Source organism: Chiloscyllium plagiosum, chromosome 7 (genome assembly GCF_004010195.1).
Source record: "Chiloscyllium plagiosum isolate BGI_BamShark_2017 chromosome 7, ASM401019v2, whole genome shotgun sequence".
NCBI classification, from domain to species: Eukaryota; Metazoa; Chordata; class Chondrichthyes; order Orectolobiformes; family Hemiscylliidae; genus Chiloscyllium; species Chiloscyllium plagiosum.
In genome coordinates, this window is record NC_057716.1 from 65,148,099 (window position 1) to 65,163,819 (window position 15,721).

The 15,721-nt window shown below is 40.3% G+C and overlaps 1 protein-coding gene across 3 annotated transcripts in view; it reads left to right on the forward strand.

The window, feature by feature from the left end:
• cers6 (ceramide synthase 6) overlaps window positions 1-12,265 on the forward strand; it is a 250,358-nt gene extending 238,093 nt beyond the window's left edge. For 2 of the 3 annotated variants that reach the window (XM_043693925.1, XM_043693927.1), the window contains exons 9-11: window positions 6,187-6,343; window positions 7,874-7,897; window positions 11,196-12,265. In XM_043693925.1, coding sequence (XP_043549860.1) covers window positions 6,187-6,343; window positions 7,874-7,897; window positions 11,196-11,339 — 325 coding nt within the window. In that variant the 3' untranslated portion in view covers window positions 11,340-12,265. The remainder of the gene's footprint in view (window positions 1-6,186; window positions 6,344-7,873; window positions 7,898-11,195) is intronic. The other variant, XM_043693926.1, reaches the window with a different exon arrangement.
• The last annotated feature ends 3,456 nt before the right edge of the window (window positions 12,266-15,721 follow it).

Below are 15,721 nucleotides of genomic sequence, written 5' to 3' on the forward strand. Positions count from 1 at the left end.
GGCTGAACACTTTAACTCCCCCTCCCACTCCGCCAAGGACATGCAGGTCCTTGGCCTCCTCCATCGCCAGACCATGGCAACACGACGCCTGGAGGAAGTGCGCCTCATCTTCCGCTTAGGAACCCTCCAACCACAAGGGATGAATGCAGATTTCTCCACCTTCCTCATTTCCCCTCCCCCTCACCTTTTTTCAGTCCCAACCCTCGGACTCAGCACCGCCTTCTTGACCTGCAATCTTCTTCTCGATCTCTCCGCACCCCAACCCCTCTCCGGCTTATCACCCTCGCCTTAACCTCCTTCCCAATGCCCCTCCCCCAAGTCTCTCCTCCCTACCTTTTATCTTAGCCTGCTTGGCACACCCTCCTCATTCCTGAAGAAGGGCTTATGCCTGAAATGTCGATTCTCCTACTCCTTTGATGCTGCCTGACCTGCTGCGCTTTTCCAGCAACACATTTTTCAGCTCTGATCTCCAGCATCTGCAGTCCTCACTTTTTCCTAACTACTGACTCAACCTACAAGGTAACCTTAAGAGAATTCTGGACTAGGATTCCCATGTCCCTCTGCACTTAAGATTTCTGTATTTTCACCATACTTGGAAAATAGTCTCTGCCTCTGTCCAAGTTATATTCCAGCTGCGACGTCTTTGCCCACTTATCTATCCTGTCTAAAGCCTTCTGGAGCCTCCCCACTTTCTCAATACTACCTGCCCCCCATCTATCTTTGTCTCATCTGCAAGCTTAGCCAGAATGCTACCATTAGCTACCATCCTGAGGAGCATCCTTTTATTCCCACTCTCTACTTTCTGCCAGACAGCCAACCTTCTATCCATGCTAGCACCTTGCTTGTAACAACATGGGCCCTTATCTTATTCAGTAGACTCCTGTGTGGCGCCTTATCAAAGGCCTTCTGGAAGTCCAGATAGATAACATCCATTGGCTGCCCTTTGTCTAACCTGCCTGTTACCTCCTCAGAGAAGTCTAACAAATTTGTCAGGCATGACGTCCCCTTGATGAATCCATGCTGACTTTGCCCTATTTTACCATGCACTTCCAAGTATACAGAAATCTCATCTTTAAATGGTCTCCAAAATCTTACCAACAACCAAGGTCAGGCTAATCAACTTGTAATTTCCCATCTTTTGACTTACTCCCTTCTTAAACAGGAAGTTGCATTAGTAATTTTCCAGTCCTCTGGGACCCTCTCTTTACTTTGACAAATGTATGGCATAACCAGATCTGTCCTTATACAAAGTTAAAAATCACACAACACAGGTTATAGTCCAACAGGTTTAATTGGAAGCACACTAGCTTTCGGAGCGTCGCTCCTTCATCAGGTGATATCCTATGTGATGGGTATTTAATTGTTTCCAAATCAGCTATATGATCTAGTTCTTTGCAGGATTTGACCATTGTTTCTTGAGTAATTCTTATGGTATGTGAAAATTGGCAAGGCCAACATTTGTTGCCCATCACTAGTTTCCCTTGAACTTATTTGCTTTCTCGGCTATTTCAGAGGGTAGTAAAGAACCAACCAGATTATTATGATCATATGTAGGCCTGATAAGATATGAATGATAGATGTCCTTCCCTAAAGGACATTAGTGAACCAGATTTTTCTATGACAGTCAGCAATGGTTACATGGTCACCAATAGACAAGCATACGTTTTAATTGCAGACTTTATTGAATTCAAATATCATCATGTGCCATTGTGGGATTTGAACCTTTGTCCCGAGAACATTAGGCTCGAACTCTGGATTATTTTTAATAAGCTTCAAGTCACTTTACATTTAATGACCATGGTATTTACCATACAAATAGTGAGCTATGTGAGACTCTTCAACTGAGGGTAGTGAAGGGGTTAGGAAATAGGAAGAGGAACTGTTTCTAATAAATTGAATAACAAATATCCAAACTTTTGAAAATGTTGTGCAGCTTTATTGCTGCCTATGTGTATACAAATTGTGTCTAACAGTGGACATCAGTTTTATTCAGAAGAGTTTTAAAATTTCACAAAAATAGGTAGGGTAAAACACCCAAACATGCACTGTATGACATGTACAAGCCTTGCTGAATGTTCTGAACAGATTCTGATAGTGATCTATTGACCAGAAATTCCTGAATGTTTTTCTTTCCCCTTGTTGTCTTATTCCTCTTTAAGTACAATACAATATACAGTAGTGCAATACAGCACAGGCCCTTCAGCCCACCAAACCTGTGCCGATTCCTAACCCTTACTTAGACCTGTTACTTATTTACCCATATGAAGTTTTTATCCATCTTTTCACCTCCCATTCATGTGTCTATCAAGAAATGCCTTAAAAGTTGCTAACGTGCTGAAATAACTCCACAGAGACTGGTATCCCATCACAAGTCACTGTACCTTTAGAATGTCAGTATACTTGTAAAAAGGCCTTTACTATCCATGAACTCAATGTGGCTAATTGCTTCAATATCATAGCTTTAAATGAAACCTGGATATGGGATCTGTCTGCCAATAGAAGCCCACCCCCTTGGCCTGCCCAGATGATTTCTTCACTAAAGCTGTACTTTATCCACTTTGTTAGTTTCTGGCAGCTACCGTGTTTTTCAGTTTGTTTCACTCTCTCACCTCTTATTTAACCAAGCATAATAAAATGTTTCTGACCACAATATCTTCACTGCTTTCCTTCCTCAAAAGTTCCACTGAGTGTCTTCTCATTCTCAGTAATTTCAATTTCATGTCCTTTCTCCTTGGAGTTCCTATGCTGCCTTACCCTCCCCCTCCATGTAAACTTCCTAATCCGTAGTCATGCCCATTTGTCTGACCTTGCCCTTTTATGTGGCCTTGCTACTCACATCATATCAATCATAGATAAAATTATCCCTTAACTCTTCCTTCTATTGTTCTATACCAACATCCTCCTTCCTCCTCCCAGCTACATTTCCTTCTGTGTCCAGCTCAGAAATAAACTTTCCAACTCATTTACAACTGTACTTAGGAAAATCCTCCTGAATCTGTGGTTATTTTTCACTGTAGTATTTCTGCAGAACCAATACATTCAATCTTACCCTCATGTCTCCTTTGAAGCCCTCATCCCTATTAAAACCATCACTGTCTTTTTCAACCTGGCTGTTTCCCAGGTACAGCCCTCATTTTCATTCTATAATATACTCAAACACAAGCTTGAAAGGTCCCATCTTGCATCATCATCCTGGAATGCAAACATAACCGCTGACATCTTTACGACAAACCATCTTCTTAAAACTCAACACCTCTTTCACTCTCAGCTGTAACATTAAGGGTAAGAAACTTCACAATGATTGAGATATCTGATCAGCTGTTTCTGTCACTTGCCTTCCAAAACATGTTGGGTTAAACATTCTTTATGCTTCCTTTACCTGAGCCCTGAACCCAATACATTTTGAGTTTCTCTGTTATCTTGAGCTTATCTTTTACATGAAACCCACTTCACGTTCTCTTGATGTTGTCCTCACTAAACCGTTGACTTTTCACTTCCCTTCCATATCCCCATATTGTGAACTTTTCTATTTTTAGGTACTGTCTGCTTCCATCGAATCTCCCACCATCAAACATTTTCTCAAAAAACAACTCTAGGATCCCTTAATCCTTTCTAATGACTGACAATATCCAAATCCACTGACCTATCCAGATAAATGAACATTAAATCTATGGCCTCTGTTCCTGGCACTCTATGTTTGAGTCACTACATTCTGATCCAGCTGACTGGCCTCTTCTTACTCCTCATCTACATGCTGTCCATCCATAGCATCATCCAAAAGCACATTGCCTTTTTGACCTAAACACTGACAACACCCAGCTCTGATTCATCACCACGCCTATAAACGTCTCCATTATCTTTAAATTATCAGACTGCTTACCTAATACCTGATACTGGACATGCAGAAATTTCCTTCAGATAAAGGTTGCTTATGCTACCAACCAAAACTTCTTGCCGCTTGACACTGACTCCATCCTTCTTCCTGGCATTTTTCCACTGGTTGAAAAAACAAGTTGGTGTCAGGTTTGGTAGATGAGCTTTTGACCACAAATTTGCAGCCTCACTTATATCCACCTCTGTAATGTCACCTGGCTCTGCTGTGCTTCAGCTCATCTGCTTTTGTAGTGTTTGATACCTCCAGACTTGACATTTTATGAGGGGCAACCAAAGGCTTGCTCAAAGAATTGAACTGTAAGGGGCATCTGAAGGAAGTACAGATTAATGACAAGGTAACAAAGGGAGAATTCCAGTTCATGAGACCTGAGCAGTTCAAACTGCAGCTACGATCATTAGACAAAAGGTACAATGAACAATAAACCTGAGTAAGAGTACTAAGTTCAATGAGATTATTGTAGAGAAAGGGAGATATATCAGCAAGGTAATGAAAAAATTCAAAAAGCACAATGAAAATGTCAAAATTGCGACATTGCAGGGATAGACGCTGTATGGGCAAATACTATATAATGTGATAGTTATTTGGGAGCTAGGGAATATAGATACTGAGATTTGGATGATCTGAAGTTTAAGAAATGGGTAGTTGAGGATGACAACAATAATTGAGTTGAGTTGGGGGTGGATATGGCAAGTCTTACAGTGAGGGACTGATGGTCTATGTGATAGAGAACACATGGGCTTGAAATCTCAGTTCTGTATCAAATACAATAGAGAGGATGACACAATAGACCGGAACTCTATCAACAAACAATTCGAGTTAGACTCCATCTGCTACCCACTGAGAAAAGGAACCGGAAATGACATCGCCGCGGGAAATGACATCATCACAGGAAGTGATGTCACCAAGCCAAAAAAAACCAAACATATAAATAGAAAGCAGGAATCATGTGCAGTGCTTCTTCTGAGGCTCACTGAAGATGTTACCTAATAGGGTGATGAAACATCTGGAAATGAACCTTCCAGCTCAGCAAGCAAACCTACATCCAGAGGATGACACAGTTTAGTTACCTATCACAGTGACTGGCAAAGATAAAATCAGTAACAAGGGCTTGAGGTTCAAATGAAGGAATGCCAGCTTCAATCACTTGAGATTTCAGCTCAAGAAAACTTTAGCTAATCCAAATGTTGCATGTTAAAGAAATTTGACAAAGAGAGGCAGTGGAGAAATTGGAGTAGGTGATGGAGAGATATAGGTGGGCATCATCAGCACATATATGGAAGCTGTGCTGATATATTTGGGTTGTTGGTGTGAAAGATTGCACTAGGACCCTGACTAAATGAATCAAGAATCCATTTCTCACAATGCCAGATCATCATCTGCTGAAGTTCATGGTATAAGAGTCCCATTTCCTGGTTTCACAACCACTAGCATTTGGTTTGAAATTGGAAATCTTGGCAATATTTTCCAAGCCAAGTGGAAAATAAAACTTGTGCAATCAAGCAAAATGGCAATGAGCTTATTTCGCATATGGACCATTTCACCCTGATGTCTCTGAGAGGCAGCATAAGGATGAGAAACGGACCATAGATCAATCCAAGGATGTAAAGACCGGCCAATGAGCCATTTATTGAAGGTGCTGTACCGAGTAGATAAAGTAACAAGCTTTTTGGAGCACAGAGAATTTGTTTTCAAAAGAACTAATTATAGATAAATGTATTTGATACCTAGCTTGTTTCAAAGGAAAGGTTTATACAAATATAGATAGGAAAGCTCAACTTAAAAGTGCCAAGTTAATTAACCATAACTTACATTACTTTCTGTCATCTGCAGTTTGAAATTATTTTAATATTGTCCTATCCATGGACTTCCAGGATAGATTGAAAGTTTCCTTTAGGCCATTAATTCCTACCTAGTGAGAACTTGACAATAGTGACCCCAATTTACTAACAAACTTGTTAATTTTATTTCATAAATAATTTTTACTCATATCTTTACAAAATGTAGTTTATAGTACAGGTAGAGACTAAAGGATAGCAAAAAACTGCAACACATTGAAATGTTAAATGATATTATATATTCTACACAATGAAGTATTGATACTGACTCTGAGTGAAAAGGGGATTAGGCAAGCTGCTATTAATGGCTTGCTGTGTTAGTTGTGTTGTGTGAAGTAGTGAGCTTATCAAGAGTATGTTCATGAAGACAGCGGTGTATTCTTTTTTCTAAAGTAGATAATTAACTAATTAGATTAACAAATGCATTGCTTGCTGAAAAAGTTTGTTTCGTTTCAGGATATTAAATACTACTTTATTTGAAAGCTGGGAGATTGTTGGTCCATACCCATCATGGTGGATTTTCAACTTGCTTTTGTTGCTGCTTCAGCTGTTGCATAGTTTCTGGTCATATCTCATCATAAGGATCACATGCAAAGCTATTGCTAAAGGAAAGGTATGTTCTCCTTCATACAACAGCAAGCTACTGTGGATCCTGGAAATCTGTTAAGTCTGCTAAGGAGACCTGGATATATGTTGCAATATGTTGTGCCACAGTATTTAATAAAGTAGCCATCTCTATAACTCAGCTATTTCCAGTCATCTGAAAGCCAACTTGCATTTTAACCCTTGCAAATAGCAGCATTGCAACTGATCTTAATGTCTTCAGTTAGAACTGAAAAGTATGACTGGAGTGCCAGTCATTTGGGTTACCCAAAGAAATTTTGGAAGCCAAAAAGAGATCTGAGTAGTGATTAAGCAGTTAGGTCCTTTTTAAAACACTGCCTGTCCAGGAGGAACAAAAGCATTTACCTCCAGACTCTTAACCACTGATTATAGCCTTTCACCACTACCAAGATTGACCGACCCCAATTTTTGCCTTTTTCTCCCCTCCCAATGGTTGTGTTCCAAGGTCCTCCTGCCAAACTTTGATAGTTTTGGTTTATTTGGAAGCATTCTGAACAGTCCTCAGCCATGGCCTTTTACTACCATTGGACACATCACCATTCACCTAGAAGATGGTCAATCTGGAAAAAGCACAGCAGGTCAGGCAACATCCGAGAAGCAGGAGAGTCGACTCTTCTGCTCCTTGGACACTGAGTGACCTGATGTGCTTTTTCCAGAGCCACGCTTTATCAACTCTGACTCTCCGGCATCTGCATTCCTCACCATCTCCTGGTGGTCAGTCTGTCAATTGGACTGTCAAATTTCCCCCTGAGCAGGAAATAATGAGATTGAAATCCTCCTGTTAAATTTTGCAGTGCATCATGTGCCTCTGATGTCTCCACCTTCCATCTCTCCCAATCCTTACCCCCATCCTCCAATCCTTGTTTGAAGTCTCCAATACATGAAAAAATTAATGCATATCACAAGGCATTATGTAGGGCAACAAAAAGTCCTGGTCATGAAGAGTCTGATTGGAGGAGAGTGAGGTGTTAAGGCAGAAGAATTGATGGCCTCTGGGACTTATATGAAACCTATTAATAATGAGGCAAAAGTAGGGGGTGATGGGAAGAGGCCAACATCAGGATTGACCTAGGTAGGTAGATCAACAATGATTTAATTGAATGACAACTTCTGTTACTTTGTTCCCATCTGTAATATGGCACAACTGAGGAGAGAGTACGGTATCCTACAAGAAAATTGTGAGCTGTGTTTTAAGAGGTACTATGGAGTTCTCCACCCACTCCTAAAAAGTCATTTGGAAGGGGAAGCCTGCCTACAATCTCTAAACCTCTCAACCTCCTACAAAATTTCAGACAGGTTGGGATAGGCAGATAAAAGGTGACATGAAGGCCATCTGTGGATTTTATGTGCTCTCAATCCTATAGCCTGGGAGGTGCATAAAATGCAGCCCTATATACACTAGTGCTGAGTATTGTTACTGTAGCTCATTAACTTTGAATAGTGGTACAGAAGATATCATGCCAAACTATGTTTTCTCTTATTCTACTTGTTTAATCTCTTCCTCGTCCAAACTTGAAAGGCTGGGAAATGGAATCCTTTACATGTAAGTTTCACTGGTTAAAATCTCCAAATGTATTTCCTAATCATTAGAATAATGTTTTTATTCTTTTCCCATTATTCTTAATGTGATCTTTGTTAATGCTCCCATAGATGCCATATTTCATTTTATATGTAAATCATTCACTGTAGCAAAATGTATTCATTTCAATAATAATTCAATAATAAGTACTTAACACAGAGTTATATTTAGTATAAAGGCTACAGGTTTCAAACACCTTGAATTGACAGCAATATCACAATTTAAATCTCTATTTGCTGCAGTTTGGATTTTAATTGCATCATGAATTGTTAGTAGCGCCACTGCAGGAAAGATTTTGGGAACCACAGGATACATTTAGCAAGCCTTGAGCAAATTGCAGAAGGAGTAAAGGGTATCTGGTCCGGCAGCAGGGAACAGTGTCAGGTCTCAGTGGGTGAGAGGTGTCAAGTTTCACCTAAGTGCTCAGTACCCAATGGGAAAAAAGAAATTTCCATTCAGCAAACAATTGGAGCTGTCCATCAAAATGCTTATTTGATAGGCACCTCATTGTGAAAATGATAGCTGAGGAAATCAGTCAAGCAGCATAAACCTACAATGGTTTATCAGAAGAGGCATTCTGAAATACCAAGCATCTTTCTTTTAGCTTCACACTTTTTTTAAAAGTTCCATAGAATTCCTACAGTGCAGAAGAGATAATTCAGCCCTTCAACTCTGCACTTTTGAATTTTCTCACCCAGGCCCACACCCCACCTTATCCTGTAACTCCGCATTTGCCATGGTTAATCAACATAGCCTTCACATCCCTGGATACTGCAGCATGTCCAATCTACCTAACCAGCAATCTTTAGACTGCAGGAGGAAACCAGAGCACCTGGAGGAAACCCACGCAGACACGGAGAGAATGTGCAAACTCCACACAGACAGTCACCCAAGGCTGGAATCAAACTAGAGTCCCTTGCACTGTGAGGCAGCAGTGCTAACCACTGAGCCACTGTGCCGCTTAGGTCCTTCACAATGTTGGCAGTCTTAATAAGTTAATATACATTTTGCACAATTGTATGCTATTTCACAATCCCAAAGGATGAGCTATCTCTGCCAAATGAGTCCCAGGAGTAGAACCAAAGGGGAGAAACATAAAACATTTATCCACCCCTCAATGCTCTTCATCCCCACACACACTCAGTTCCCTACCCAAGCCAACCCTTGCCAACCTAATGTCCGATGTCCATACACATAACCGGCATTCTCTCTAATTTTCTTTTCAGCAGCAAATTCTGGAACTGGAACTCAGTGCTTGCCTGTGCAGAGCCTTCGGGAGAACATTGCCCAAAACCTCTCGTGTGCCACCCTGTACCTCATTACTGATCCCTCATGCACCACATGTCACTGTTCTATCTTAGTGCACACTTCTACCTTCCACTCTATCCCTCTTCATGTACCTAAGCAACGCATGCACATGGGAGAAAAAAAATACAGTTCTATTACTTAAAGGTCTAGATTGCAGAATACAGCCTATTGAGAAACGTGCTGTCTTTATAAAAACACATTTTTGTAGATAGGTTGCCACACATTGACATTTCATGGCAGTTTTTGACAACTCTTAACAAAATGGACGATTCCAAGAGCTTTATGCACCTTTTACAAATAATCTTCTCCACTGTTGACAATGCACACTAGTACATTAATTCATCCATCCCTCCCCACAAATGATTTATGTTCCTCAACACTGGGGCGGCACAGTGGCTCAGTGGTTAGCACTGTTGCCTCACAGCACCAGAGACCCGGGTTCAATTCTCGCCTCAGGTGACTGTCTGTGTAGAGTTTGCATATTCTCCCTGTGTTTGCGTGGGTTTGCTCCGGTTTCCTCCCACAGTCCAAAAATGTGCAGGTTAGGTGAATTGGCCATGCTAATTTTTCTGTAGTGTTAGGTGAAAGGGGTACATGTAGGGGAATGGGTCTGGGTGGGTTGTGCTTCAGCAGATCAATGTGGACTTGTTGGGCCTGTTTCCACGGTGTAGGTAATCTAAGACTTGATGTCCATTCTCAAGGATCCTGATCACCATCATTCCTCAGGTATCCATGGACCACATTCCCAGGGATACCTCAGCTCTCTAATCAGGTACCATACCTATCCAAAAACAATACACAATGGGTAAAACTCCATGTTTAAGAAACCAGGCACTCCAAAATCAGATCTTTTTGATAATTTAAATAGCCAGTTCTGTCCAGAAATTGTGCATGAGCAAATTATGGACTATCCTTCAATCCCAAAATAAGAAATCAGTTTGGGTTGCCACATTGATTCCTCAACTTATTCCAGCATATCACCCCAGTTCAGACACTCACTACAATGGTAAAAATCAGGCCTGGTATTTTAGTGGATCATACAATCATTCTTATAAATGCCAATGAGCATAGGTCAAACCTGTATAAACCTTCCTTATAAAACAAACCTTTCTCCTCAGGAAATCAGTTGAGTGAATGTTTTCTGAAGAAATTCTAATGCAGTTATATTCTTTCTTAAGTGAAAAGATCAAAAATGTGTGCAGCACTCCAAATGCAGCCTAACAAAAGTACAACTGTAGCAAAATTTCAAAAGGTGCATTCGTCTTGCAATAAATGCCAATGTTCTTTTGCCATCTTAAATCACTTGCTGAACTTGCATTTGTTTGTGTGTAAAGGGGTATCGTCAGCTTCCTGTGAATTATATAGCTAAATCATACAGGGTGAGGTGAATGACATGGGCTTTGACAATATTTATGCCAGAATCAGATGAGAAGTCTGTCTAGGTCTATCTCGCAAGCATCTCATTTTAGCTTTTATATTTATGAAAAGCAGTAGTGAGATTCACAATAGGCAGCTACAAAATTTCAATTAATGGTGATTATTGCTCATTAAATATCTTTTTGATGCATACCTCACCTCATTAATATTCCTATCTGAATATGGTCTGTTAAAACAGCAGAAATAAAAAGCTGATATATTTGCATTAAATATTAAATTTCAAGAGTGCTTATTATGAGTTGCCAATCCTGTAAACTTCTTATTTATTTTCCTGTTAGATTATAGTCTCTTAACTCTTTATTTTCTATGTAAATTTATGGTCATAAATTTTATGTTCGTACTAACCAATTTCCTATAGTTTTTGATCCAACCTATTCATCTCAGCTGCCATGTTAATTTAGGCTTCCTGAATGCAGTATTGTGCTTTAGATTTGCATGACTCCACTCTGATTATTTAGTGAGAAAATGCATTCTCTTTGCTGTCATGGCTAACTTGCATTCCTAATTTCAATGTCAGGTATCAAAGGATGATCGAAGTGACATTGAAACCAGCTCTGACGAAGAAGATTCAACACCTTCTACGTCAAAAAGTGGACATAACAGCACTACCAATGGGACAAATGGCTACCTAAGTAGCGGTCTTTATTCCGAGGAACATTAATTATTTGTATGGGAAGTACTTATATTGTGTTGCAACCCTGTTAATTGTATGTATGGCACGCACAGCCTGAAATTATGATCCAAGAAGTATTTCACAAAATGTGTTATTGAATGCGTTTTATCACCTATATCCGTATCAGATAACGGTTTAGAAATATCAAACATTCTGATAGTGCACTGCCATTTCTGTACGAGAACGAATGACAATAAACATTATGTACATGTTGGCATGCTATATGTAGTCTAACTCAATGGGAATGGTATTTTCATATGTATTGTCTTTGTATATTACATTATTTATTTTTATATGTTTGAGATTTGTGGTAAAAGGGAATTTTCAGTGGTTTACTCTGCCAGTAATTCATTGGGAAGAGTAAAAGCCATTATAGATTAATTATGTTGTGCACAGCTCAATCTGCTGAAATTTGTGACCTGACACATTTCGTAGATCACTTCGAGCTCTCAAGTACTGTGGTTTAGCCAGCAGTAGTGATACGTTCCATGCTTTCTTTTGTGTTATTTCCTTTCAAAATTTCAATGATATTTGAAAGAGGCCATTTTGTCCCCATTGGAAGTAAGCAAAATCTGAATGCTGGAGACAAAGTGCTAAACTATATAACAAGATTGCTTTAAGTATGTTTCTGTGGAACAGTCCAATCACCTTTCAATTTGTGAAACTGATAAATAAAAAAAACACTTCTTTCCGTGTAACATCAATGCAAAATGTAACTATTTTGTTCCTTATTAGGATGAAACGAACCAACTCTATTGAGACTGGCCTTCAATGTCCCAAGGAAAAACACAGGATAGAAAGAAATGTATGGGTAGCTATCCAGAGAAAGCATTGTGAGGGTTGAATAGGCTAGTATGTGTTTTCTTTATACTTTGTTGTAATAAAATTAAACATAATATGTAAATAATTCACTTAAACCATGCTTTGTTATTCCTAGAATTTACTATCATAAAGGAAACAATGCATACATCCAGTTCTCATTTCAATTGACTGATTACTGACCCAACCATGTCGCGGCAAAGAAGGTTAACATTTTCGAAGATCAATTTATTACTCATTAATAGAAAATGGGCATTACTGGCTATATCAGCAGTTATCACCAATCCATTGGGGTGGCACGGTGGCTCAGTGGTTAGCACTGCTGCCTCACAGTGCCAGAGACCCAGATTCAATTCGGGCAACTGTCTATGTGGAGTTTGCACATTCTCCCCGTGTCTGTGTGAGTTTCCCCTGGGTGCTCCGGTTTCCTCCCACAGTCCAAAGATTTGCAGGTCGGGTGAATTGGCCATGCTAAAATGCGCATACTGTTAGGTGCATTGGTCAGAGGGAGGTGGGTCTCGGTGAGTTACTCTGCGGAGGGTCAGTGTGTACTTGTTGGGCCAAAGGGCCTGTTTCCACACTGTAGGGGAATCTAATCTAATCCTTGTTGCCCATGAGAAGGTGGTAATAAGCTGCTTTCTTGAGCCGCTGCAGACTCACAATGTCGATAGGAAGGGAGGAAGTTCCATGATTTTGATCCAGCAACACTGAAGGAACAGCAACACATTTCTGCCCCCACCCCAGTCTGACCTATCACCCTCACCTTGACCTCTTTCCATCTATCACATTTCCGACGCCCCTCCCCCAAGTCCCTCCTCCCTACTGCTGGACAAACTTTCCTCATTCCTGAAGAAGGGCTTATGCCCGAAACGTCGATTCTCCTGTTCCCTGGATGCTGCCTGACCTGCTGCGCTTTTCCAACAACACATTTTCAGCTGTGGGTGACTTGGACAGGGACACGCAGGTGATAATGTTCTCATGTATCTGCTGCTCATGCCCTTCTGAATGGAAGTGCTCATGGGTTAGAAAGGTGTTGTTGAAGGTGCATCTTGTAGACGGTGCATACTGCTGTGGAGAAAGTTTTGGATGTCGAGAAAATACAGGGCATTCTGCTAGAAAGTGTTTCATTAACACAAATTCTCTATAACACGATCGACGAATTGGGGACACGCTTTCTAAAGCGCCAAGTTTTAAAGCGTGTATTGGTTATAACGATTCCGGCCCCATTAGTTTAAATGGTGCTTCTATTACGTGATTTTCTTATTACACAAAATTGCATGAGAACAGATCTACTGCATCACAGCAGAACTGACTGTATTGTGGAACTGCTTGGTTGGTGTTGCAACAAGTTCTAGAGCATGAGTTTAAATACTAGTGCTGGAATGTTATCAAGGCATCATTGCAATACCCAATGCATCCATCCTTTTCTTGATATCGTGAAGAATGAACTGAAATGGCTGAAAACTTGTATTTATGGTTATCCACTCAGCTGTTCAGGCTGATGACTGTTGCAAATGCTTCAGCCTTTTTTTTAATGCATTGATGTGCTGGGCTTCCCCTCATTTAAAGATGAGGCTACTTGTGGAGTCTCATTTTCCAGTGAGTTCTTTAATTTCTTTATCAGGAATTATTATTCCTTTATTTGAAGGCTGGTGGGAAGATTAGAAGGTGCTGGTATCAAATGCAGACTGCATTGGACTTCTCACTTTTTTGGAGTTTTCAAAATAGAAGTTGGTAAGTATTTGTTGGATAAAGATTTCTAGGTTATGAAGTTGAGTTGGCAGATATGCCTGATCTCTTGAAGGATGCTTTGAGGACATCCCTGAATCATTCCCACTGCCCTCGTTAGGGTTTCCTGCATGAATGAGTTGCAAATAAAGCAGTCATTTTAGAAGTCAGGCGTTAGGTACACAAACAATATGTCCTGCTGAGTGTTATGAGTAACAAAAAGAGAAATTGCTGGAAAGGCCCAGCAGGTCTGGCAGCATCTGCGGACAGAAATCAGAGTAAACATTTATCAGTGTTTCAATGCAAGGCAAGTTGACTTGGGACAACAAGCTGATTGGATAATCTTTCTTGGCACTGGACTTGAAGTATCTTGTAGCCGCACCACTGATGGCAATTCTCTTGTGCCTTGAGGTGACTTCTACAAGCTGTCCTCAGGATTTTACATGTTTCAACAATCTTCTACACTCCAATAGGCATAGGCACAATCTGTTCAACCAGTACTTCTAAAAAACACCTTATTCATAGAAATGAATTAAGTCAATGTTCTCAGAACTGCTTTTAATACAATTATACCCTTTATCAAAAAATAGATAAAGTGTGGATGAAATCTTGGCTGAGTTAGCTAAATTTCTGTCTGGATTCAGAAGTGCACTTTGATGTATGAATATTGACACCTTTTATTGGAGGAAATCTGGTTTTCTGATCTTGCAGCATTTCCTTCTGGCCTTTTAGCTATTGGGAACGTCTACTGTGTAAAACACACACACCATCCCCCTCTGCAGGTGGGGTGCCTATTTTAAATAGGCTATAAATATATTTCTTCCTGCACACCATTTCTAGTGCTGTGGGATAATGGAAGCCCCTTAAAAACAAGATGATTTTGACAATTTGTGAAGAAAATGGAAAGCATGGTGTAGACTCTGGAACATTTTGAAAGGTACATGAAAAATGTTTTTACATTTTCAAATTTCACTATGATTGGGTAAATATGTTTTCACTTCTGTGGTTCATATTAGGAATCTGGCTTTAATGGTAAATTGACCCTTACTTTACAAATGCTGTGCATTGAGTAATTCGAGGTAGGATGGAATAGTATGGGTGTGCGGGAGTGAAGGAGATATGGATGAGTTTTAAGGGCGTTTGAAAATTATTAGGAGCTGCCGGAAAAAAGTTAAGACCATAAGACATAGGAGCGGAAGTAAGGCCATTCGGCCCATTAAGTCCACTCCACCATTCAATCATGGCTGATGGGCATTTCAACTCCACTTACCCGCATTCTCCCCGTAGCCCTTAATTCCTTGTGACATCAAGAATTTATCAATTTCTGCCTTGAAGACATTTAGCGATGAATTCCACAGGCCCACCACTCTCTGGCTGAAGAAATGTCTCCGCATTTCTGTTCTGAATTTACCCCCTCTAATTCTAAGGCTGTGTCCACAGGTCCTAGTCTCCTCACCTAACGGAAACAATTTCCTAGCGTGCGCCCTTTCCAAGCCATGTATTATCTTGTAAGTTTCTATTAGATCTCCCCTTAATCTTCTAAACTCCAATAATACAATCCCAGGATCCTCAGCCATTCCTCGTATGTTAGACCTACCATTCCAGGGATCATCCATGTGAATCTCCGCTGGACACGCTCCAGTGCCAGTATGTCCTTCCTGAGGTGTGGGGACCAAAACTGGACACAGTACTCCAAATGGGGCCTAACCAGAGAGCTTTATAAAATCTCAGTAGCACAACAGTGTTTTTATATTCCAACCCTCTTGAGATAAATGACAACATTGCATTCACTTTCTTAATCACGGACTCAACCTGCAAACTGG